Genomic DNA, 24,442 nt, shown 5'->3' with positions numbered 1-24,442 from the left:
CCCCACCCCAGTCTGTGGAAAATTTTTCTTCCATGAAACCAGTCCCTGGTGACAAAAAGGTTGGAGACCACTGACATAAGTGACAGTATCTACCATTTCCCAATGCTATATTGATGTTTTTACCCAGGGATTGCAAATCAATGTGCCTTCACGGTCTAGTTCACATGCATTTATTGTATTTTATTCACATTGTACAATTGTTATACAACCTACAAAAAGTACAAAAGTCTAGTCCGTTTCCCACTGCCAGGTCAGAGCCAAGTTACAAAAAAGGAAGACAGCACGACAAGTTACGAGTAGAGCTCAGGTGCCCTGTACACAGCCACACTGCCCATCACCCGATGTATTTAAAGCTGTGAATGTGGCCACAGGAGAATCTCTTGTCTTTGCAGCGACCACACAGTTCTTGTCGATGAGGCCTCCTTAGATCAATGTGTCTTTTCTTTTGAGGACAGGAGCAACGAGACTTTGAACAGGTCTTCGGAAAACAAGGAAAAATTTTGGACAGCAAATGATCAAATTAGTGTTTCGAATGTAATCCTCAAATCAAAATACTTCTTCCCACTACCCCATCCCTGATATCCTCAGGGATATTTTGAGTCCTATGAGAAGCCCAAGACCAAGTTCTGCAGAGCTACTTATATCCCATAAGTGCCATACATTGTTCAAGATGAGCGACCAGAGAAGATGTTCAAGAGAATATTGCTGAGCCAATCAAGACAACATAATGTGGCCGGGCGCAGTGGCTCACGCCTGTAATCCTAGCACTCTGTGAGGCTCTGAGGCGGGCAGATTGCTCGAGGTCAGGAGTTCAAAACCAGCCTGAGCGAGACCTCGTCTCTTACTTGACCAACTAAAAATATATATACAAAAAATTAGCCGGGCATGGTGGCGCATGTCTGTAATCCCATCTACTCTGGAGGCTGAGGCAAGTAGGATCACTTGAGCCCAGGAGATTGAGGTTGCTGTGAGCTAGGCTGACACCACGGCACTCTAGCCCGGGCAACAGAATGAGACTTGGTCTCAAAAAAAAAAAAAAAAAAGACAACATAATGTAAGAGAAAAATTGTAAAAAGTTGAGTTTTGTAAAGTAGCTTTACTCTGTAGGTTTTTACATTGGTAGCCAGGTGGGGGGGTCAGTGGCAGTGGGTGGTAATTAAGTGATTGGATTATCTAAATGGAAACATTTAAAAACACTAGAGCAATGTTTTTAAATCTCAACCAGAGGTGATTTTACTCCCCCCAGCCCCACCCCCACCTCCAGGGGACACTGAGCAATGTCTGAAAATGTTTGGGGTTGTTACAGCTGGAAGGGAAGTATATTCTAGAAAAAGCTAAATTTTCTTTCCAGACATGCCCAGTCGTTACTATGATCTACTTTCCACCATTATCCCATTTCAGTAAACAAAACATTACATCCTATGGATACTGGTATACTGCCCTGGTCTACCCTCCCAACACTGCCAGTCTTTGATGTTGATAATCACTGCTCTATTTTCTATAATGTCCCACAGCCACACAGCATAAGTCAAGATTTACCTTTTTATATTGTAAAAATAGGTATTTTCATTTTCTGAACAGGAGTCTTAAATAGGATTTATCAAACTTTATACTATAGTCACATCCTCTACTCTCCCACCGAGCGTATTTCCTTTTAAGAAAATTCTAATAGCTAATATTCACATGGTGTCTAATGTGTGCCTAGCACTGTCCTGAGCACTTTATATAGATTAATTCATTTAATGTTCACAATATCTTTATGAAGGGTTATCTGACACAGGGTTTAAAATCCCTGTGTTTAATATGTTCAAGGAAATAAGACTAATAATTCCAGCAGAACACTGGAAGATTTTTTTTTTTAAGAAATAAAAATTCTGGAACAGAAAAATATGATAACTGAAATCAGTGTAGCTCAATGGATGGGTTTGAAAGCAGATTGAAAAGAGCTGATATGAGAAATAGAAATGGAAGATACAACTATTATGTACCCATAATAATTAAAAATAAAAAAAATTTTTTAAAGAAATGGAAGATAGTTTAATAGGTGATGCCCAGCCTAAAGTAAGGAGAGACAAAAGCATGGAAAATATAGAAAAGAGCAGAAAAGATCTGATATGAGTAATTATATAATAAGAGAGAGAATGGGGAAGAAATAATATTTGAAAAAATAATGGTTGATAATTTTCCAACCATTCATTTCCAAGTAACAAAAATCTTCATGCTACAGAGTCAAGAAAAACTAATGAACCTCAAGCAGAATAAATACAAAGAAACCATAACTAGGCACATCATTGTAAAACCGCTGAAAACCAAAACAGAGAAATATTTTGAAAGCAAGCAGATTTAAGAAGGAGACAGAGATTACTTCAAAAGGTGCTACAAATCTCTTAAAGATATCTAGACAAAATGGAATATGTTACCAATAGACCTATACTACAGAAAATATTAAAGTGTGTTCAAGTCAAAAGAAAGTGACCCCAGACAAAAGAAGATCTAAGAGCAACAGAAAGAATAAATGTGCAGCTAGAACTAAATGAATACTGTCTATATAAAATACCTTATATAAAGTTTAAAATGTAGGTAAAATTAAAATATATGACAGCAGCAAATAAATTAGGAGGAAGTAATATGGAATTAGAATGTCCTAAAGTCACTGCACTGTTAGAGAGAAGATTAATAATTTGTTTAGGCTTTGACAAGTCAAGGAGTCATGTTGTAATCTCTATGGTAACCACCATAAGAACATTAAAGAATGACCACCAAGATAGAGGGGAAAATTGAATAATTTTTTTTTTTTTTTTAAAGCCAATTCAAGGCCGGGCGCGGTGGCTCACGCCTGTAATCCTAGCTCTCTGGGAGGCTGAGGCAGGCGGATTGCTCGAGGTCAGGAGTTCAAAACCAGCCTGAGCAAGAGTGAGACCCTGTCTCTACTATAAATAGAAAGAAATTAATTGGCCAACTAATATATATAGAAAAAATTAGCCGGGCATGGTGGCGCATGCCTGTAGTCCCAGCTACTTGGGAGGCTGAGGCAGAAGGATTGTTTGAGCCCAGGAGTTTGAGGTTGCTGTGAGCTAGGCTGATGCCACGGCACTCACTCTAGCCTGGGCAACAAAGCGAGACACTGTCTCAAAAATAAATAAATAAATAAATAAATAAATAAATAAATAAATAAATAAAAAGCCAATTCAAGCAAATACAAGAAAAAAAAGGGAAAGGAGTATAAAGAAATAGGAAGAAAATATATTTAAATCCAATTTAACAGGTAGTTATATTGACATATGCAAACTAAGGAAGAATGTCAGACTAGAAAATCTGAGGATAAATCATTTATAAACTAGTTTTTAAAATATTTCTACTAATTATAGAAAAAGAAATATTTTTAACTAAGTGAAATATTTAGGCTTAAAAAAAACTCTTGATTATGAAAATTAACTATGTCACACTTTTCTGAAAAGTTTAAAGTCAGGTTTCCGCCAAGCTGTTTTAGAGTCTGTCCTCCACCCCACCTCCCCAAAAAACCTTAAGAACATAATAGGAAGTTAAGGATCTCATCTAGGTCTGTGACTTTCTAGACGTTAGAAAGTCTAGAGATACCATGGAATCCAACCATGGCTCTAATACTAATCAGTCTATCCTTGGGCAAGTTACTTTATTTTATTGAACTTAGCTTTCTCATCTGTAAAATGGGGATAGCAACTATCGCAAAAGTTAAATACAGGAAATAATGCAGGTAAAGCACTTAGCCCAAGTTTGGCACTTAATGAAATCTTAATCGCATTTATCTATTAAATTACCACATTCTTACTACACACAGGTATGTGAGGAAAAACACACGTCATATACAAATAACACGTAAGGCAATTTAAAGTAGTGAATCCCTTCTTTCCTCCCCAAAAAAGCAAACTAAAGTTTATGCTCTCATTTCTTTTTCTAAAACATACAATTTCAAACATATAGAAAGTCTAACACTCCTATACCAATATCCAATTCTATATTTAACAAAATATTGTAAGTGTTCCATGTGCTTACCTGACATTGGATTGCTTCTACTCGATAAGGGTTAAAACTCTTTTGGCATTTGCAACAGAGTTGTTTGAAATAAACCTAAAGAGAAATTTGGTTGGTTTGTTTTTGTGTGTGTGTATTGTTTGTTTGTTTGTTTTTAAACAAGCTTTTATACACACACACCCTTCCCAGGCTCCCAGTTCTTAAGTAATTCATTTCCTTACCTTGTCCTTGCTTTTACCCAACCTCTACCCTCAAGGATTTAAACTCGGCTAGTACTATCAGTCACTCTTTCTTACTCTTGAACCTAATTTTCTTTACCTGTAAAATTGGGATACTACTACTTACTTTTTCTATAGTTCTGACAATTCTCCAATAACATACATAAAGTACCATAGAAGATGTTCATGGGAAGCAGCTGTTAATATTTCACAATGTGTGGGCCAAACCCTTGGTATTCTCCTTTTGTCTTGGTCTAATAGCCCTTACACATTAAGGGAGTATTTTTTTTTCTTATACAAAGCCATAAGGAAAGAAGGATCTGGCTTTTTCTGCCCCCCCCCAAAAAAAAACAGTATGTCCCCACTTAAATTTTACATTACTTGTACCCATCAATAGCATGCTTTCTAGGCTTTGTGCAATTTCCTACGCACATTTCCCCCGTGCCTTTCTTGGTGAACTCCTCCTCCTATTCATTCTTTAAAATCATGATGCCTTCCCTCAGCCAGGGTTAATCACCCCCCCCCCCGCCCCCGTGATACTTCTGTACCACTTGATACCATGGCTGCTATCACGTACACCGCCAAATTGCATTTTGTCTCCATCTCTCCTATGAAATGAATTCCTTGACAACCAGTTCTATGTCTTGTTCTTTGTATCCTAGTGCCTTGCAATTGTTTTTCTTCTAGCAAGAGAAGGGAAGTAATTTAACTTTAAAAATCTATTCACCTTCTGGGCCTAGTAAATGGCTAGTCTGAAAAGTCAAGTTTTCATTCAAGTCTTAGCAGGCCTCTTTGCCCTCTCCCTCCACCGTGCTTTAGTCTGTGGCAGTATCTAAACATGCAACAGCACAGGGGACTCAAATTTAAATGTTTTTAGAAGTTAATGAAATAGGCCCTGTGTAGACCGTTCTGCGGTCTCCTGTTTTCATTCTGAAATGGGGGTCTATAATGACCAGATGCTATGGTGGTTCATGAAAATCCAGAAATGGAGAATTTAATATGAAGTCTTTCCCAATCTTAATATGTTGAAAATTAACTCAAATTGCTCTGTGGGGGGAGGGGAGTGGAGACTTACGCTTAGCCTAAGTAAATCTCCAATTATTTCACTTATTGCCCCACCTTGTGGACAAACAGTGGAAATTTCCTAGAGCTAAGGCCCCAAACTGTTCAAAATCTACCAGCTAAAAAATGGTAGATTTTGAACAACTACAGAAAGTTCAAATGTAGATAAGAACAAAAGTTCACCTAAGTAAGCTGACATTTTGTCAAATATAATGCCAGGTTATGGTTCGGGAACTCAAGTGGACGATCCAATTCAGGTCAGGTCAAACATTCATTAAGCACTTACGGCATGCCTGTTACTGAGGCTGCCAAGATGAGCAAAACAGGGTTGGGACAATCATACTCCATCAGGAAACAAATTCTTCCCCTATTTAACACCTGTGCCCACCCATCCTCACTTTTACTTACCTTACATCCCACTCACTTTTACTTACCTTATTAGTTCCAGAAATGCACCACACATAAGCACTCTCCCACCTGGTCTTACAATCTTTACAGTGAAAATAGCCATATTTTGGTTCCAAAAACTGAAAATAAGGGGAGAAAGTCTTTTATCATCTTGGAGGGGAAAAGCAAGATTCTTCTTTCCTTATGACTTTGTATAAGGAAAAAAAAATTACTCCCTTAGCCTCACAACCTCACAAATCTATTAAGGCTACTGCATTACTTTAGTTTCTCCTCTCTTAAAGATTACTTTAAGAGATTCTTTTTGCTGCTGGCTCTCATACTTTTCCAAGCCATTTTCCAAATGCACCAGCACCATCTCCCCAAAATGAAAGTCTGATTTCATATGTCACAGACTTGAAACCCTTCTGCCTGCTCAATCCCGATGGCAATGGTTACCAGACCTTTGGTTTTCACCAGCTTTGTTAGGGGCTTACCAAAAAGTTACAAAATATACAAGCCCACGTAAAATGCAAGCTTTCAGAACTCCCCCCTCCTTCACCAAATAAGCTCCAGAAATGGAACAGGGGAGAGAGAGGTTGGGGTTGGCAGAGAACCAAGAAGAGGGAAGAGAAAGTCCACCTGGAAGTTGGGCTTCCGGAGCGGATTGGCGCCTGCGACTCCACGCACCTGTCTGCTCTTCCTTTCCTGAAGGCGGGGGGCATCTTCCTCCCCCAGCTCATCGGGCTGTCCCGGCTCCTCCTGCCTGTCATCTTCTGACCTTGGCGTTGGTGGCTGCTGCTGGCTGGCCTGGGCAGGACCCGGATGCTCCTTGTTGTCCCCATCTTCCCGCAGCCGGATCAAGCCCCTGCTGCCCGGGACAGGGGAGTAGACTCCGCAGGCCGGCGGGGGCTCCCTCGGGCCGGTGCAGTCCCAGGAGGAGCGGCTGCGCAGGGTGCGGGGCCCCAGCGAGCACTGCACGGACTTGTCCACCCGCGGGCTCACCTGCACGCCCACCTCCTTGGTGTTGGCCTTGCACAGCCGCGGGCTCAGGCTAGGGTTCATCTGGGAGAGAATGGCCTTAAGCTGCGCCCTCTTGTAAGGGTCTATGCAGTAGTCAGAGGCATTCGCGGGCACCAGCAGCCCTGGCCTAGCCAGGAAGGTGGGGGGACCCATATTTTGCCTCCAGTCGGGCTGTTTGTGCCCTGGGAGTCCAGGCTGACCCAAAGGCAGTGTGTTCCCATACCCCTGGTAAAAGCCATAGGGAACGCGGACAAAGCGCTCCATCCTCACCAGGTGCTCAGGCACAGCCCACCCTCCTAGTGCGGTTTGTCTGTGTCCTTGTTTTGCCTTCCACCTTCATCCACCCCTTCTTTCTCCTGATCAAGTTGGCTCAAATTCCTCCGTGGCTTCTCCATTTATTTCAGATTCTAAGGGGAGCTGCTGCTACCCATTTCCCTAATTGAAGGAGGGAAGATCTACCTGTCTACGGAGGTCTAATTGCCACCTGATTCCTAATTGCTTTTCCCTGCCTCTTCAACTCGCTGTTCCTGAATCTTTTTTTCAAAGCTGTTTTTCATTTCCAAGTTATTCACACATATGCTTTAATGAGTAATTCATTCATTTATTCCTCTAATAACCATTTGAGATAGCCCTTGTACATTGCTGGTGGGAATGCAATCCCAGCACTTTGGAAGGCAAAGTGAGAGGTTCGCTCAGGAGTTAGGCCAGCCTGGGCAACATAGCAAGACTCTGTCTCTAAAAAAAAAAAAAATTTTTTTTATATAGGACTATAGGACTAGCATATGATCCAGCAATGCCACTACTGGTTGTATAACCAAGGAAATGAAACCAATATTCCAGATAGTTATCTGCACTCCCATGTTCATTACAGTGTTCTTCACATAGACAAGTTACAGAAACAACCTAAGTCTATGGTGACAGATAAATGGATAAAGAAATTGGGGGGGGGAGTTGTGTGTGTGTGTGTGTGTATATATGTGTAATGGAATATTATTCAGCCTTTAAAAAGGAGATCCTGTCATTTGCAACATGGATAAAACTGGAGGACATTATGCTAAGTGAAATAAGCAGGATAGAAAAATGCTACATGATCTCACTTATACATGGCATCTAAACAAGTCAAATATTTAGGTCATTACATATGAAATGTCTGATTTTGAATCAAAAGTGTAGTTTATTATATCTCAAACAAGAAACAGTACAATTAATCAAAGTATGCACCTAAACTATCGACAGTATTGGCATCTTAATGGTAGCATGCTATGCCAACAGCAAAGAAGCCTGGAGAGTGAGTGGCAATGAAATCCCAAAAGGTGTTTTCCACATCTTGTTGAGAATTGAATATTTTTCCTTGCAAGAAGTGGTCCAAAGTCTGGAAGAAGTGGTAATCAGTTGGTGCAAGGTCTGGTGAATACGGTGGAGGAGAGTGAGTTCCCATGTCCAACTTCTGTAGTTTGAGCAGCGTTATTTTTTGCAACATGTGGTTTTGCAAGAGGATTGGCCTGTCTCTGTTGACCAATCTCAGCTGCTTAATCACAAGCATCCTCATCATTTCATCCAATTGGTTGCAGTAGACATCCACTGTAATAGACTGACAAGGTTTCATGAAGCTCTACTGGATAATACCAGTGCCGGAGGGCCAAACAGACACCATTAGCTTTTTTAATGAATATTTGGTTTTGGACTGTTTTGGCACTTCCTCTTTATCCAACTATTGTGCTGAATTCTTGCGATTGTCACAAAGAATCCATTTTTCATCATATGTAACAATATGATATAGAAATGGTTCACCTTTATGTCGGGACAGCAAAGAAAGGCAAGCTTTGATACAATTTGTCTTCTGATGCTCACTTAATTCTTGGGGTACCCATCTACACAGCTTATCTTGCCCATTTGTTTCAAGTGGTCCAATATTGTTGGAATAGTAATGTCAAACCTTGCTGCTAATTGACACATAGGTTGAGATGGATTTGCTTCCATTACAGCTTTCGGCTCATCATTATGCACCTTGATCACAGGTCACCCACGTGGCTCATTTTCAAGATTAAAATCACCAAAACGGAACTTCTCAAACCATCACTGTACCGTGAGTTCCTTAGCCACATCCTTCCCAAACACTTCTTTGATATTTCAAGCTGTCTGTGCCGCATTTGGTCCCACAATGGAACTCATACTCAAAATTTTTGACTTATCCATGGTTTCACAAAAATTGCTCTAAACATTTTTTTGAAAGATAATCATAGGCCAAAACATGCATTTGAAAGAATGAGGATATACCTTCACAATAAAACAATAATAATAATAATAATAATAATAATAATAAAACAAGAAGTGTCAAAGTGAAACGTCAGAGATATCAACCGTCAAATTTAGTACTTAAGAGAGTAGAATGCTAGTTACCAGGGGCAGGGAGGTGGGGGAAATGGGGAGCTCTTGGTCAGAAGGTATAAAGTTGCAGTTATGTAGGATGAATAAATCTAGAGATCTAATGTACAGCATGATGACTAATGTACTAATGAGATCTAATGTACAGCATGATGACTATAATTAATAGTATATTTTATACTGGAAATTAATATACTGGAAATGCTAAGAAATTTGTGCTCTCATCACACACAAAAGAAAGGTGACTATGTGACGAGATGGATATGGCAATTGCTTTACTGTGGTAATCACTTCACTATGTCTATCAAAGTATGTTGCACACATTAATATATATTACACAATTTTAATTTAATCTTTTTAAATACATAAAAAATAAAGCATATAGTAAATTGAATACAAATAGTAAATTATTTGAGCAGGCACACTAGAAGAGTATAAGAAAGAAAGTATATTATGGCAGAGCTCATGAATAAAGTCCCTGGTACCAAGAGAGCAAAGAACATAAAGTTATAAGGGGGGTGTATACAATGAGAGAAAATATATTTCAGAGAGTTGTATGACATGCCAAAGGTTCTCATTAGTCCACTCCTAGTGAGACAAACCTTTCCCCCCAGCCCTACCTCCATTTAGAGAATAAATGCAGATTTAATCACAGTATATTTAAATATATGAAGTCAAGTGACTTGAATTCAAACCTGGGCCTTGTTACCAGGCACGTTACTTAACTACTTGTGTCAGTTTCCCCAATTTATAGAATTACTTTAAAATTAAACATGATATTAACTGAAAGACCAAAGCAGAATGCCAAACTCATAAAACGGTCAGTAAGAAGTAGCTATTATTAGTAAGGATCACAGACGTGTGTTCCTTTGTTAATTAGACCTCCAAAAGCTTTAGAATCTATCTGCATTAGTAAGGTCTCCTACTACAACTAAAGATTACTGATTATCAAATTAAAATGATCCCTAAGCCGGGCGCGGTGGCTCACGCCTGTAATCCTAGCACTCTGGGAGGCTGAGGCGGGCGGATTGCTCGAGGTCAGGAGTTTGAAACCAGCCTGAGCAAGAGCGAGACCCCGTCTCTACTATAAATAGAAAGAAATTAATTGGCCAACTAATATATATAGAAAAAATTAGCCGGGCATGGTGGCATATGCCTGTAGTCCCAGCTACTGGGGAGGCTGAGGCAGGAGGATTGCTTGAGCCCAGGAGTCTGAGGTTGCTGTGAGCTAGGCTGACGCCATGGCACTCACTCTAGCCTGGGCAACAAAGGGAGACTCTGTCTCAAAAAAAAAAAAAAAAAAAAAAATGATCCCTAAAGAACCAAATGGGGCCCACCCGTTTTCTAAGTCAAGGTTGTTTCTGCTGTTTACTGCTCCAGTACTTTCGGGAAGCAGCAAGGCCCATGAGCAGCTCTCACCTCCTGAATCCAGCTGAAGGCTTTCTAAGTCTTACAACAAACCAGAATTAAGCCTTGTACTAGACATGTCACATGCCTGTGAATTCAAAGATGAGATCAGGTCTTCCAGGGCACTTTGTGGGGAAGACCGGCACCCAACACAGCGATCTGTACCTTAAGAATGTTAAAGATTCTGCTGAAGCCTGCAGAGGGATGTAGCTAACACTGCATGAGCGAGTTAACAGGGGCTTCACAATCTTGCAAGCGAGGGAAGGGGCTCAGAGAGGATCCTGAACACCCGCTCCCCAAGAGCAGCCCCTCCTACTAGAACTAAGGTCCTAAGGTCCTCAGACTTCAAACAGCCCCACCCACTACCACGCAGTCTGGAAAGATGGCATCCACAACCACAGACCAGTTTAGGCTTGTCTAAAATCGACGCACTCTGGGGGCCAGGCCTCGAGGGGGCACCGTCTCTAAGGTCAGAACGAAGCCTCTCAAAGGTCCCACGTCGTGCCCGAGGGCGCCACCCAACCCAAACAGGAAAGGGAGGTGGGACTTGGAATAGACACAGAGGGCGGACCTCCTCCAAGCAGGGCGGTCGGGCATTCTGAAGGGACAAGAAGACAACACGCACTCCAGCTCCTGCTTTACTCGGTCCGCGAATAACTGTCACGGATCCAGCAGGGAATTCCCTTTTGCCACTCCTGGCAGAAGAGGCGGCGGTGGGGCAGGCGCCGGCCCAACTTCCGGCGGCGCGTACGCTGCGCGCCGCGTCACGGCGTCACGTGGCCAGAGAGGGCTTTTGGCGCGAGCGTCTGAAACCAGGCGGCAGAGGCGGGGCTGCTGGGGCGCTGCGCCTTGGTGCTGGCCTGACGCAGGGGGTCGTCGCGGGAAAGCCTGAGGGGTCAGATTGTGATTTAAGTGATCGCGCGGTTTTTGTCAGCCTACTCCGGCAAAAAAAAAAAGAGCTGCTGCCGTTCTGGAGCGGGTTAGTTGTGGCTGGGGTGGAGACGGGCGTGTTTTCCGCGGTCCCAGTCGTCCGGGATGGCGGGGGTCGCCTCTCGCGCCCTGGGTCGGAGCGCGGCTTCTGGCCGGTTTGTCTCTTCCAAACCCCCACTCTTGCCTGAGAGAAAAGTCCGTGTCTCGAAGGCAAATTCCCCCAAAGCAGATTCGGGCCCCGCCCCTTTCCTGGAACTTCATTTCCCGGCTGCGGTCCCGGCCTTAGGGCCCCTCCAGCCGCTGAGGGTTTGCCTCACTGCTTTCTAGCTGCGCCAGGTGTTCCCGTATGAAATTTCTTTAATTGGAAACTTGGTGGCATTACTGGAACGGAATATTGCTATTTTGGAAAATGTTTTGCAGATTCTGGGCACAGTGTATGTGCCAACCCCCAGGTAATTGCTCTATTCTGAGGATTTTCTGACTGGGAATTATCAAACAAGGTGTTTTTCTCTAGCTGGAACCGTCTATAAATGCGCAGCCAAAAAGCCACCACGCTTGACTAGTTAACTTGGTTAAAACTAAATGATACTAAAACTTCTGTTCTTGAGTTACACTAGGCACGTTTCAAGTGCTTAACGTGGCTAGTGGCAACTGTATTGGACAGCACAATTATAGAATGTTCCCATCCTGTGTTCTGTTATTGTCCCAAAATATGGGACTGAGGTAGAGAGTAACTTTAGGCAGGCTTACCAGCGCTTCTTATTTTTTACCTCAGAGTCACTTAACAAGGAATGCATCGCTATGAAGTGTATTTTGATTTTCTCTTTTGCAGACTTACGTACCAGGCATTGGAGTGATATTGTAGATTAAAATGCCTGTTGGATCCAAAGAGAGGCCGACTTTTTTTGACATTTTTAGGACGCGATGCAACAAAGCAGGTATTGATACGTATTATATAACTTGACAAAACGTTATACCGAGAAAATGTTTTCTGAAAATAAATTTGCATGCTTGCTAAATAGAATCCAATACTACTCAGTTTTATTTATACGATACGCTGTTCCTTATGGAGTCATAAATCCAATTAAGAACATAATCGTTTATAGGTTAACCAGATAATTAACATAGAACCCCCAGTGGATAAAGTGGACACTGGTCCCTTGATTAGCTGTAGTAGAATTGTTTTTAAAGTACTACTGAAAAATCAAAAGCATTGATAATGTTACTTTATGGCAGAAGTTGTCAAACATTTTGGCCTCAGTACTCCTCACACTCTTAAAAATGATAGAGTACCCGCGAAGAGCTTGTTTATATGGCTTAGCATATTATAAATTAAAACTAAGAACTTAAAAAAAATTAAAGTAACAAAAACCCATTGCACATTACTATAGATAATATATTTTTATGAAAAATAACTATTTTCAACAAAATATACAAATATTTTCAATTAAAATCAAGGTGTTGGCAGAAAAAAGAAAAACCATTTTTAACAAAAAAACAGAAGAATGAAATAGGGTCTTTTTTAAAACAGTTTTGCAGTTCTCTTTAATGTCTGTCTTAATGGAAGATAGCTAGATTCTCATCTGTCTGCATTTAATCTGTTGCGGTGTGTTGTTTTGGTAGAAGTATGTGAAGAAAATCCAACCTCATATAGCTAGGTAGTTGGAAAAAGGAGTATTTTAATAGTCTTCAGTTACTTGTGGATATTTTTCATTATTAGCCTGTCTTGTACTTTGAATAGATCTTTCAACAATCAAATATACATATCAATAGATCTTTCCATGTTGTAACATCATGCAATGATCATTTGGAAAATACTGGTGTTCTCAATTACATAGATATTCCGAATATTGACATGTTTCATTAAACAGTACTTTAAAAAATCACATTCATTACTTTCACTACAGATTTCATCAGAAAGGTCTTTTAAGATTGAGAAGTCAGCTACTGCGAGCCACTGAAATTCTAATTTTCATTTGAAGGCTCACATTTTATCATTGGCAATAAACTCTGTTGTTTTCCTTGTAGTAACAAGCTCACTTTGTTTGTTTGCGAGAAAATGTCCACCAAATTGTCCAAGTTGGAGTAACTTTGTTTGTCCACAAGCTGTTCTTTCAAGTAAAAATGGCTTTTCATGAAAACAGCTATAATTCAGTTTACAGCTCATCATGGGTGTTTTTCTAGACTACTATTGTACATCAGCACACAGAAGTGCTTTATGCATACTTGCCATGTTGTCAGAGAATATTAAAAAGATGTGTTCAAGTTATCAAGCTTTACTAAAATTAATTTTTACTGCCTCATTAGGACATTCTTAATTTAACTGACATTACTATTTTTGTTAGCAAGGGCATGGTGGTAAGGAATATAATGGCTGCTAGTACAGTTTGGTGCCACTGCCTTAACTCATGCAAATACACCAGCAATTTTACTCACCATTATCTTTGCACCACAGTACAAATGTCTACATCATGAAAAAGGCAAATGATGCCATAGAGTTATTATGAAAATAGACTTTTTGAACTTCATAAAAGGGTCATGAGAACTGAGAACTCCTACTACGTGGGATGGATAGATCATAATAGAAATTTTGTCATTTCCCTTTGAAAGAGAATCTCCTTTTTACCATTTTATTTGAGAGTCTACATGTTTCTTTTTTTTGAGACAGAGTCTTGCCCTGTTGCCCAGGCTAGAGTGCCATGACATAAGCCTAGCTCACTGCAACCTCATACCCCTGGGCTCAAGCGATCCTTCTGCCTCACCTTCCCCAGTAGCTGGGACTACAGGCATGTACCACCATGCCCAGCTAATTTTTTCTGTTTTTAGTTGCCCAGCTAATGTCTTTCTATTTCTTTTTAGTAGAGACAGCGTCTCACTCTTGCTGATGCTGAACTCATGCCTCAGCCTCCTAGAGTGCTAGTGTGTGAGCCACCACACCCAGCCTGCATGTTTCTTATACCCTTAAATTTGCCACATACACTTAATGTAGTCTTCATAATTATTTGAGTTTTATCTATGAAATGCATTCCTACTGTAAATGGTTTTTTATTTTTGAATTGTGAATAATAGGATAGAAAATAAAAATTAAAAATAAATAAAAAGCTAATATAGCTAAGGACTATATTATCACTTTTGCAAATCGTTCTACCTTGCTACAGATTGATAAGATCATGAGATTAGTGATCTTGCTTAGTTGATATGCCTTAACAAAAATAATCCACAGTCAAAATCTCAAGTATCCTTTTATTCCTGTGATCTTTAACTGTTAATACTTTACTGGCTCATAAATTTTTCTGTGTCATTGGTTAAAACAAAAGTGAGATTTTTATTTTTTTTTAATAGATTTAGGACCAATAAGTCTTAATTGGTTTGATGAACTTTCTTCAGAAGCTCCACCTTATAATTCTGAACCTGCAGAAGAATCTGAGTATAAAATCAGCAGTTACGAACCACACCTATTTAAAACACCACAGAGGAAACCCTCTTATCGTCAATTGGCTTCAACTCCAATAATATTCAAAGAGCAAGGTCCAACTCTGTCACTGTACCAATCTCCTGTAAAAGAATTAGATAAATGCAGATTAGACTTAGGTAAGTAATACGATGTGGTATACTGGGGAAGGATACAAACGAGAAATTCAGGCAAATGTTAAAATATCAACTGTTTCATTAACTAATTGTGTGATGTTGGGTAAATCAATCTCTCTGGCTTCACTTTCCTCACATGAAAAATGGAGATGATGAAAATAACACCTAATAGGTTTGGAATAATGAAGTAATATAGGTAAATAATGTTCCTTTTCCTCTCTCCTTTGATTAATACATTTTGCCAACAGCTTGGCTGAATCATCTCTTATACCAAAAACTTAGAACTTGTTTTCATGTTAAATTAAACTATATTTCTATAGGCTCTCACAGAGGGCAGAGAATATTTTTATTAATTTGCTATAAATATCTTGATTTGGTAGCAGTTTCCCTGGCCCAGGTGCCACATATTTCTAAGCAATTATGTAGTAAGATTATACATTCAGTCATTAACATATTTATTATCTACTTGACATAGGTAACATACTCTTGAAAGGTTTTTACCAATAGAGTGATATGTTCAGATTTGGTACGTTGGTAGGCTTTCAGTAAATGTCTTTTCCCTTACTCTTTTCCTTCACCATACCATAGTACTGTGCGTGACTTGATAGAACATAACACATTCTATGTGTGTATAATTTTTTAAAATTTCCCCTACTAGATTATGAACTCTGAGGTTAAAGTTTTATCTGGAATTGAAGCACCCAAAGGATTTTATGCATATTATATGCTTAATATAGTTGGGGGTTGGGGAGACATCCGTTTTTGGGGGGAATCAGCAAACTGAAAAACCTTTTCAGAATGAACTCCCTATTCTTTCTCCTTCATGATATAGATGAGACTTTTTGTTTTTAACTAGTTCCAGAGAATAAAAATTTATAATGCAAAATATATATATCCTCACTGAATTATTGTACTGTTTCAGGAAATAATGTTGCCAATAGTAAGCATAAAAGTCGTCATACAGTGAAGGCTAAAATGGATCAAGCAGATGCTGTTACCAGCCCACTTCTAAATTCTTGTCTTAGTGAAAGGTATGATGAAGCTGTTATATTAAAATATTTAAATGAAACATTTTCCTACATATATTTGTTTTATGGAGATGAACTTAATTTTCATGCTAATATTTTGGCTGAGAGCCTGAGATCTTCTATAGAAGATCTTACTTAAGTCTTTAGGTTGAGTCCTTTAATAGAATAATTTTTATATCAGAAACATAAAAGTTGTTTTTCTTATAATATTGAATTGGCTGGTTTTTTATATTCTGTGACTTTTTAAGTAACAAAAATAATAATGATGAAAAGCAGCAAGTCCTTGAAATATTATCTTAAGATAAGTTATTTATGTACTTTGAGTCTTTGGAGAGAATATGATGCTATTATAGATTACATAATTTTTAAGTTTAAAATATACAATTCCTAGAAACTGCAATTTGTGAGTACTTTATTGCTTTCTTTGGGCATGTTAAACATCACTTAGTGGATACTTAATTCTTCATGAGAGATTTACATTTAAAACATAATATAAAAATATTAAAAAATAGTATAATTCTAACAATTGGCATGATTCTTTTTTTAAAAAATTATGTTTTATCTCTTTTGCAATTTCTGTTACTTTTTTAATAACTGGAGGGATTTGTTTTGTTTTAGTCCTGTTCTACAGTGTGCACACATAACACCACAAAGAGAAAAGTCAGGTAAGATTAAAAACAAGGCTTTTTATTCTTAGAATACTAGAATACGTTAATAAAAATAAAATTTAATAATTTTCCCCTTTTTTACCCCCAGCGGTATGTGGAACTTTATTTCATACACCAAAGTTTGTGAAGGTAAAATATTCTGCCTGGTTTATTTTTATGATGTTGTAATTGAGAATTTGACAATGATATCAACCTTTGCTCTGAGAATTACAGATCTGTATGTAGCATTCTGCCTCACACTGACATTTAGTAAATGATAAATGAAAAAAAGAATGAATGAAAAAATTTTCCTAATCATTCCTTTCTCTGAAATAAATATTGTCTTTCTTTCCAGGGTCAGACACAAAAACATATTTCTGAAAGTCTGGGTGCTGAAGTGGATCCTGATATGTCTTGGTCAAGTTCTTTAGCCACACCACCCACGCTTAGTTCTACTGTGCTCATAGGTAATACAAGCAAATGCATATCATATAAGAAAATGTAGATGAGGTTGATCAGTTGTCATCTCTAATGTTTCTGTTAAAAGGAAAACATGAAAAGAAAATATTAGATAATATTGTCGTTATGTGTGTTAGTAATTCAGAATAATTCTATTTAGTATACATTGGGATTAATTACAAATACATTAAGTGGTATTCTGTAGGTGTTAAGCATTATATTTTAGTGCTTGTCATTAATCTAGAATAGTTTCACAAATACTCATTTACCTATACATATAAGCATTTAAGAGCCGGTATTTGGTGTAACTGAATATGTTACAGATCATTTTGATACCTTGGGCATCAAAGCAGCATTAAATAAGCTTTTGTTCTCTGCTTAAATTTGTTCTGTGGGTCTGTATTGCCAGTAGTTCAAATTGAGATCTTAAATTTCACAAGTGTAGTTATACAACTATGGGATTAACTGGAATGTTTAATTTATCATCCATTGGACTGTATGCTCTTTGCTGGCTCACCAGTTTCTCTTACAACAATAAACATAAAGTTAAATATCTGTAAATAAATGTGATTAAGTACAGTGTGGATAAGTATTAATATCTGGAAGTTGATCTAAATAAATATGTCACAATTTATAGGTAAAACATGAAAATTGGATAATAAAGGAGAAAAAAGTAAATATTCGCCAACAACATTGTTCTTTTTTAGAAGATACTGGGTTAGATCATTGTTTCTCAAATTGCAGATCATGACCCATTAATAGTTGTGAGATTTATGAGTCATACACATTTTTTTAATGGAATAAAAAGAATAGAAAAATCTGAATGCATCACATGTAGTTAGGGTTGCCAGATTTAGAAAGTGAAAATACAGTGCATCTGGTTAAATTTGAATTTTAGATAAATGTAAATAATTTTTAAGTATATTATTTCTTGGGACATACTTACACTAAAAAATTATTCATTGTTTATCTGCAATTCAGATTTAATGAGATGTCCTGTATTTTATCCAGCAGTCCTACACATAGTTAAGTTTGTTTTGTGAAACTTTTTTACTTTGTTATGTATGTTTGAGAATACAGAGTCATTAAGTATGTGTGTTAGTGTAGGTTGTATTCAAAGCTTGAGTTTAAAGTATACCCAAGCCAGGCTTTTATTTTGTTTACTCTAGCAAAGTAACATTCCATTTTGATTCCTGTTTAGCTGGGAGTAATTTTACTTTCTTCTTTTATTGCTTAGATGAAATAATATGGTTAAAAACCATTTTGAAAAGTAAGAAGTGTTTAACATACAGTGTGCCTTTAGGCTGTATTATTGTCTAAATAAATGCTAAAGTCTCCAAGCTTTAGCATTTAAGTCATGTCCTCACAGCTTGATCCAATTTTCTGAAGTCATTATGGACAGTATTGTCATAAAGTCAGAATCACCAAACCATAGTTTCTTACCACTTTGTGAGTAGTACTAAGGAAGTGAGTATAGCTTATTCACTATGTTAATTGACCTTTCTAATTACTGTACTTACATCAATTCATTTTGTTTCAAATGTATCATTTAATCAAATTGTATTTGTGCTTTTTCATGTCTGATTAAAAAATACATAAGTTTTTGCATTAATTTTAATGTATAATATATATTACAGTATAGGTAAATTGAATTTTTATTTTACAGTCAGAGGTGAGGATGCATCTGAAATTGTATTTCCTAATGATACTACTCCTGTAAGTAAATATGATAAATTAATTATACAGTTGAATTGCTTATAATTTTGGAATTCCTTGATGATTTTTTTTTTTTTTTTTGAGACAGAGTCTCACTCTGTCACTTGGGCTAGATTGTCATGGCATCAGCCCCGCTCACAGCAACCTGGGACTCCTGAGCTCAGGTGATCCTTCTGCCTCAGCTACCAAGTAGCTGGGACTACAGGCCCACACCACCACACCTGGCTAATTTTTCAACTTTTGGTAGAGCTGAGGTCTTGCTCTCATTCAGGCTGGTCTTGAACTCCTGGCCTCAAGCGATCCTCACCCCTCAGTCTCCCAAAGTGCTAAGATTACAGACATGAGCCACCATGCCCGGCCTTAATGAATTATTTTGAATTTCTTAATGAATTAAGAATGAATTATTTTGCATTTCTATTCCCTAATATATAATTTCTCTGAGCTTTTGAGAAAGTCTCTAAATGTGATCCTGTATGTGATTTTCCTTGATTTCCTATGACACTCTGCTATCTCTCTAAGTTGCATTTGTATAGCAATCCCCTCATATTCGTGGAGGATGCATTCTGAGACCCCCATGAATGCCGAAACCTAGGATAGTACCAAATTCTAGATATATGTTTTTTTCTACACATATCTATTTGAAGTTTAATTTATAAATTAGGAACAATAAGAGATTAACAATAGTAACTACTAATAAAACAATTATAACAATATACTGTACTGAGTTATGGGAATGCGCATGCACTCTCAAAATATCTTATCGTACTGTACTCATGGGGCAGCAGCTTCTTCATCAGCAGACTCTGCCGCCAGTAATTTTTACAATTTTCCATCCAAACCTATTTCTGCATTCATGTACCCTAGGCTTATTTGCAGTGAATGACTTAGTGTCACTTATTTCAGGAGATCCCTTGCTGAAGTCATTCATATTGGCTCAGTGCTTTCTGGTACATGTTGCTATCAGTTAAAACACATTTTCTGTTCATGTCTTCCACCTACAAATTTAATGCCTTTATCTTAATGCTTATCACACAATGTGGTGTAACTTTTGCAGTTTGAGGTGCAACAGCAAAACTAGCATTAATTTGTTTTTCCACCTTCACAATTTCACAGATAGGAGAATTGTTCTTACCACAGATCTTAGTAACCTAAGCATATGATTTTTTTTTCCTTATTAAGTCAAGAACTTTCATCCTTTCACCTAAAAGAAGTACTTTATGGCTTCTCTTTGGCATGTTCGAATTGCCAGCATCACTACTCTTGCACTTTGGGGCCATTATTAAGTAAAATAAGAGTGACTTGAATGTAATCACTGCAGTACTGTGGCAGTAGATCCAATAACAAAGACAGCTACTAAGTGACTAACAAGCAATAGTGTATACAGCATGGATCTACTGAACAAAGGGATGATTCATGTCCCAGGTGGGATGGAGCAGAATGGTGCCAGATTTCATCACACTACTCAAAATGGCACATAATTTAAACCTTATAGTCCTTTATTTTTGAAATTTTCCATTTAATATTTTTGGACCTAGATTGAGGGCAGGTAACTAAAAGCTTAGAAAGTGAAACTGCAGACGAAGGGGGGACCTACTATATGTGTGTTGAGAGTGTTTATACTAGTGATTTTAAACTATAACTTTTGCAGGTTTTGAAAAGCTATTTTTCTAACCATGATGAAAGTCTGAAGAAAAATGATAAATCTATCCCTTCTGTGACAGACCATGGAAACAAAAATCAAAGGGAAGAGGGAAGTCATGGTAAGTCCTTCTGTTTAGTTGAACTACTATCTTTAATTGACATCATTGAAGGATTGCTCCTCTTTTCCTAGAGAGAAAACACATTGCTTGTACGTTCTTTACTGAGGTAGTGTTTTGTCTCAAGGCATTGAGAGTAGAAACTAACTTGAATTAGATGATAATATTTAAACATCATACTAAGACAGTACTTACTATTCAATATGTTGTTGTGACACAAAAGCAAAACAAAACCTATTGCTCAAAATTTTCCGGTAAAAATAAGATGTATAAGTAACTAAATGTTGAGATATATCACAATTTACTCAGGTCATTGAAATATTGAATTTTTCTTAGTATATATGTACATCTGCATAAATGTGTAGGATTGGATGTCTGTGTCATGTATGTATGTATATACATACATAAAATTAGACTTTACTCTCAGTTTCAAGGACACAAAATTGGAACATCTGGTTTGATAGGTCTTAGAATATTAAATTGTCTATATAGTACAGTTAGGTGAGTTTTAATTGTGTAAAGCTGGTAAACAAAGATTATTAGGGATTGGAGTATAAATAAAAGGCAAATCAGAAGGACAGGAAAGGGTGACTAGCCAAAAAAAGTAGCTACCGTGTTTCTCCGAAAATAGACAGGGTCTTATATTTATTTTTCCTCAAGAAGACACCCTAGGGCTTATTTTCAGGGGATGTGTTATTTTCCCCTGAAAGCCTCAGCTTGCAGCACGCACAGGATGGCCGAGACCTAACACAGGGAGCCGACCTTGTTGGTGGGGCTACCTGCACCTTTCCAGTCACCTCTGGGAGAGTAGCTGTCACGATGAGGCAGATGAGAAAGGCTGCTCGTCATCTTTTTTTATTAATTTTATTTTTATCATATTATGGGGGTATAAATATTGTTACAGTTACATATATTGCCCCTGCCATTCCTCCCCCCTCCCCCTGCCTTACCAAAACATCAAGCGAGTCCTACCCCCAGGTGGTGCGCATGGCACCTATTTTGTAAGTATAAATTCTTCCCCTCCTCCCCCCTCCCATCTGCCCACCACCCGATAAAAGTTTGTTTTTTCTTTTTTTTTGATCTTTGGGTTACATTGTATATCTTTGCCTTTCCCTAGAAAGGGTTAGAGGTATTCCCTCCCCCCATACACAATGCTCGCCACAACCCTAAGATGTGTATCTCCCCCTCCCTCAAACTCTGGTGGGCACTATCACCATTTGAGCACCATAGTTTTAATCAGTACCAATTTGATGGCGAGTAGATGTGGAGCCCGCTTTCTTGATCTTGTGTCACCTCACTTTGGATAACAGGCTTAAGCTTAATGCAGGATAGCATAAACGGTGCTAGCTCACTGTCATTTCTTAGGCTGCTTGTCTTCTTTACCACTCTGCCACGAAATGCATGGGTTGTGCAGATACGCTGCATAGCCACACCCATCACTAGGTCTTATTTTCAGGGTAGGGCTTATATTGCGCAAATGCTTAGAAATCCTGCTAGGGCTTATTTTATGGGTAGGTCTTATTTTCGGAAACACGATAGCATGGAGAATAACCCTTTAAATGCTGAATATGTGTTATTTAATGTATACCATATATACTGTTACTATGAGAAAAGTTGTGAGAATAATAGAAATTATATGGTTGTATTATAAAATGTTATTCATGTGCTTCTGTTTTAAATTTTAACAGGATTGGGGAAAATGTTAGGGAATTCATTTGATAAAGCAAATAGCTGCAAAGATCACTTTGGAAAGTCAATACCAAATGCCCTAGAAGATGAAGTCCATGAAGCAGTTGCAGATATTTCTGAAGAAGATAGTTTTTCATTATGTTATTCTAAATATAGAACAGAAAATCTAAAAAAAGTAAGAACTGGCAAGACTAGGAAGAAAGTTTTCCATGAAACAAAAACTGGTGAATATGAAGAACCTAAAAAACAATTGAAAGAAAAACACTCATTTGCATCTGAAATGAAACCAAAAGATAGTGATCCATTAGATTCAAATGTAGCAAAGCAGAAGCCCTTTGGGAATGGAAGTGACAAAATCTCCAAGGAAGTTTTAGAGTCTTCAGCCTGTGAATGGTCTCAGCTAACCCTCTCAGATAATTTAAGCAGAACCCAGATGGAGAAAATACCCCTACTGCATATTTCTTCTTGTGACCAAAACAATTCAGAAAAAGACCTAGTAGATTCAGAGAAAGAATATACCAATTTTATTACTTCAGAAAATTCTTTGCCACACATTTCTAGTCTACCAAAACCAGAGAAGATGTTAAATGTGGAAACAGTGGTAAATAAGGGTGATGAGTCTCATGAAGACTCCATTCTTGTGGTAAAGCAGGCAATATCCAGAATTCCTTCAATAGCTTCTCCATTTCAGGGTATTAAAAAGTCTATATTCAGGATAAGAGAATCACCTGAAAAGACTTTCAGTGCAGTTTTCTCGGGTAATATGACTGATCCAAACTTGAAAGAAAAATCAGGAACATCTGAAAGTCAATTGGAACTATATGCTATTTGCTCACAGAAAGAGGATTCTTTATGTCCGAGTTCAATTGATAAAAGCTGGCAAGCCACTATCACAGATACTTCTGTACCTTTGAAGAATGCAGGTTTAATATCCACTTTGAAAAAGAAAACCAAGAAGTTTATTTATGCTATAAATGATGAAACATCTTATCAAGGAAAAAAAATACAGAAAGACCAAAAATCAGAAATAACTAACTATTCAGCTCAATTTGAAGCAAATGTTTTTCAAGCTCCACGTACATTTACAAATGTTGATTCAGGTACCCTCTTTTTTTTTTTTTTTTGGCAAATAATGTATGTAGTTTTATGGATGGTGATTGCTTTCCTTCTGTAGTTTGTTTCTGGTTTGTTAAAATCTCTATATCATATTCAATTTCAGGCAGTATCTATATACGTTATTGCTTAAGCCTATGATTACCAATGTTTAGAATCATTTCATTCAAACCTGTTAGGTTGGTTTTCATAGTATATGTATAATCATCTTGAGACAGCTTTTCATTCATAAACATTAAGAGCTTGGTTACTTAATTCCTGCTTTAATTTTAAAAAATGTTATTATATGCAAATTGGACCACTCTGTAAGTATGTGGTGCAATATACTATGTACTTTCTCTAAAGCATGTAAAAAGAGAAACTAATTGCTAGCTAAACTTAATGTAAGCCGGTTCTAAAATAATGATTGTTTCTTGGTTACATAATTTTCTTAAATATTTTAGAGATTGCTTAGAGTTATGCTCCATTTCTGAGTCCCCAGAGTGTGCACAGTGAGACTTATTTTTTGTTTTAGCAACAGTTCACTTATCAAGAGATTAAACTGTATATTTAACTCACCCTAGTTTTGAGCCTAGGGCCTTGTAAAGCATATGTAACTTACATCTCTTTACCTTATTCACCATACCTGTGGGCACAGAAAACAAAAAGTACCATGTTTTCCTTAAATTAGAAAAGATCCTTTTGTTTTCAAAGTTTCTATTCTATTTTTGTAATAAAATACCATGGCCCCAAGGAAAAATTTTTTTTCATGGTATGGCAACCAATTTGTTAAAAAGGGATTTTATCTCCCTATGAGAAGATTTTAGTGAGTGCTAAATAGCTCAGTGAATAGTAGTAGGGTTGGTGGGACTGGATGGAGTACAGAAGAAGTGTTCGAGGTATGGGTTAAATTTTCAGAGAAAAATGTTTGATGCTCTGTGTATCAGAATTAATGCCAATGAAATAAGCTAATATATGATCGCTGATGAAATGTGATTAAGAACTTTGATTTGGGCTGGGCATGATTACAGGAATCACGCCTGTAA

General features: G+C 37.8%; 2 protein-coding genes across 2 annotated transcripts in view; one reads left to right on the top strand and one right to left on the bottom strand.

Annotated features, from left to right (window-relative positions):
* Nucleotides 1-110: 110 nt before the first annotated feature.
* Nucleotides 111-7,420, bottom strand: ZAR1L (zygote arrest 1 like). Its single transcript, XM_012752164.2, has 4 exons — nucleotides 6,318-7,420; nucleotides 5,726-5,818; nucleotides 4,033-4,107; nucleotides 111-478 (listed from the first exon to the last, which is right to left on the bottom strand). The coding sequence occupies exons 1-4, from the start codon at nucleotides 6,960-6,962 to the stop codon at nucleotides 335-337; spliced, it is 957 nt and encodes a 318-aa protein (XP_012607618.2). The 5' UTR covers nucleotides 6,963-7,420; the 3' UTR covers nucleotides 111-334.
* A 3,601-nt stretch (nucleotides 7,421-11,021) lies between these two features.
* Nucleotides 11,022-24,442, top strand: part of BRCA2 (BRCA2 DNA repair associated) — a 71,263-nt gene continuing 57,842 nt past the window's right edge. Inside the window, exons 1-10 of the mRNA XM_076009517.1 lie at nucleotides 11,022-11,469; nucleotides 12,253-12,358; nucleotides 14,763-15,011; nucleotides 15,931-16,039; nucleotides 16,655-16,701; nucleotides 16,793-16,833; nucleotides 17,039-17,150; nucleotides 18,809-18,858; nucleotides 20,507-20,618; nucleotides 22,304-23,404. Coding sequence (XP_075865632.1) covers nucleotides 12,292-12,358; nucleotides 14,763-15,011; nucleotides 15,931-16,039; nucleotides 16,655-16,701; nucleotides 16,793-16,833; nucleotides 17,039-17,150; nucleotides 18,809-18,858; nucleotides 20,507-20,618; nucleotides 22,304-23,404 — 1,888 coding nt within the window. The 5' untranslated portion in view covers nucleotides 11,022-11,469; nucleotides 12,253-12,291. The remainder of the gene's footprint in view (nucleotides 11,470-12,252; nucleotides 12,359-14,762; nucleotides 15,012-15,930; nucleotides 16,040-16,654; nucleotides 16,702-16,792; nucleotides 16,834-17,038; nucleotides 17,151-18,808; nucleotides 18,859-20,506; nucleotides 20,619-22,303; nucleotides 23,405-24,442) is intronic.

This window comes from Microcebus murinus, chromosome 13 (genome assembly GCF_040939455.1).
Source record: "Microcebus murinus isolate Inina chromosome 13, M.murinus_Inina_mat1.0, whole genome shotgun sequence".
In the NCBI taxonomy this organism is placed as follows: domain Eukaryota; kingdom Metazoa; phylum Chordata; class Mammalia; order Primates; family Cheirogaleidae; genus Microcebus; species Microcebus murinus.
This window is presented reverse-complemented; position numbering and strand designations above follow the sequence as displayed.

What these genes read in the sequence shown, in the direction of transcription:
- ZAR1L (XM_012752164.2), bottom strand. Translation starts at nt 6,962, where the DNA reads ATGGAGCGCTTTGTCCGCGTTCCCTATGGCTTTTACCAGGGGTATGGG. An exon ending in TCCGGAAGCCCAACTTCCAG is followed by an intron (nt 5,819 to 6,317) that starts GTGGACTTTCTC and finishes CCTTATTTTCAG; the next exon opens with TTTTTGGAACCAAAATATGG. An exon ending in TAGAAGCAATCCAATGTCAG is followed by an intron (nt 479 to 4,032) that starts GTAAGCACATGG and finishes TGTTTTCCGAAG; the next exon opens with ACCTGTTCAAAGTCTCGTTG.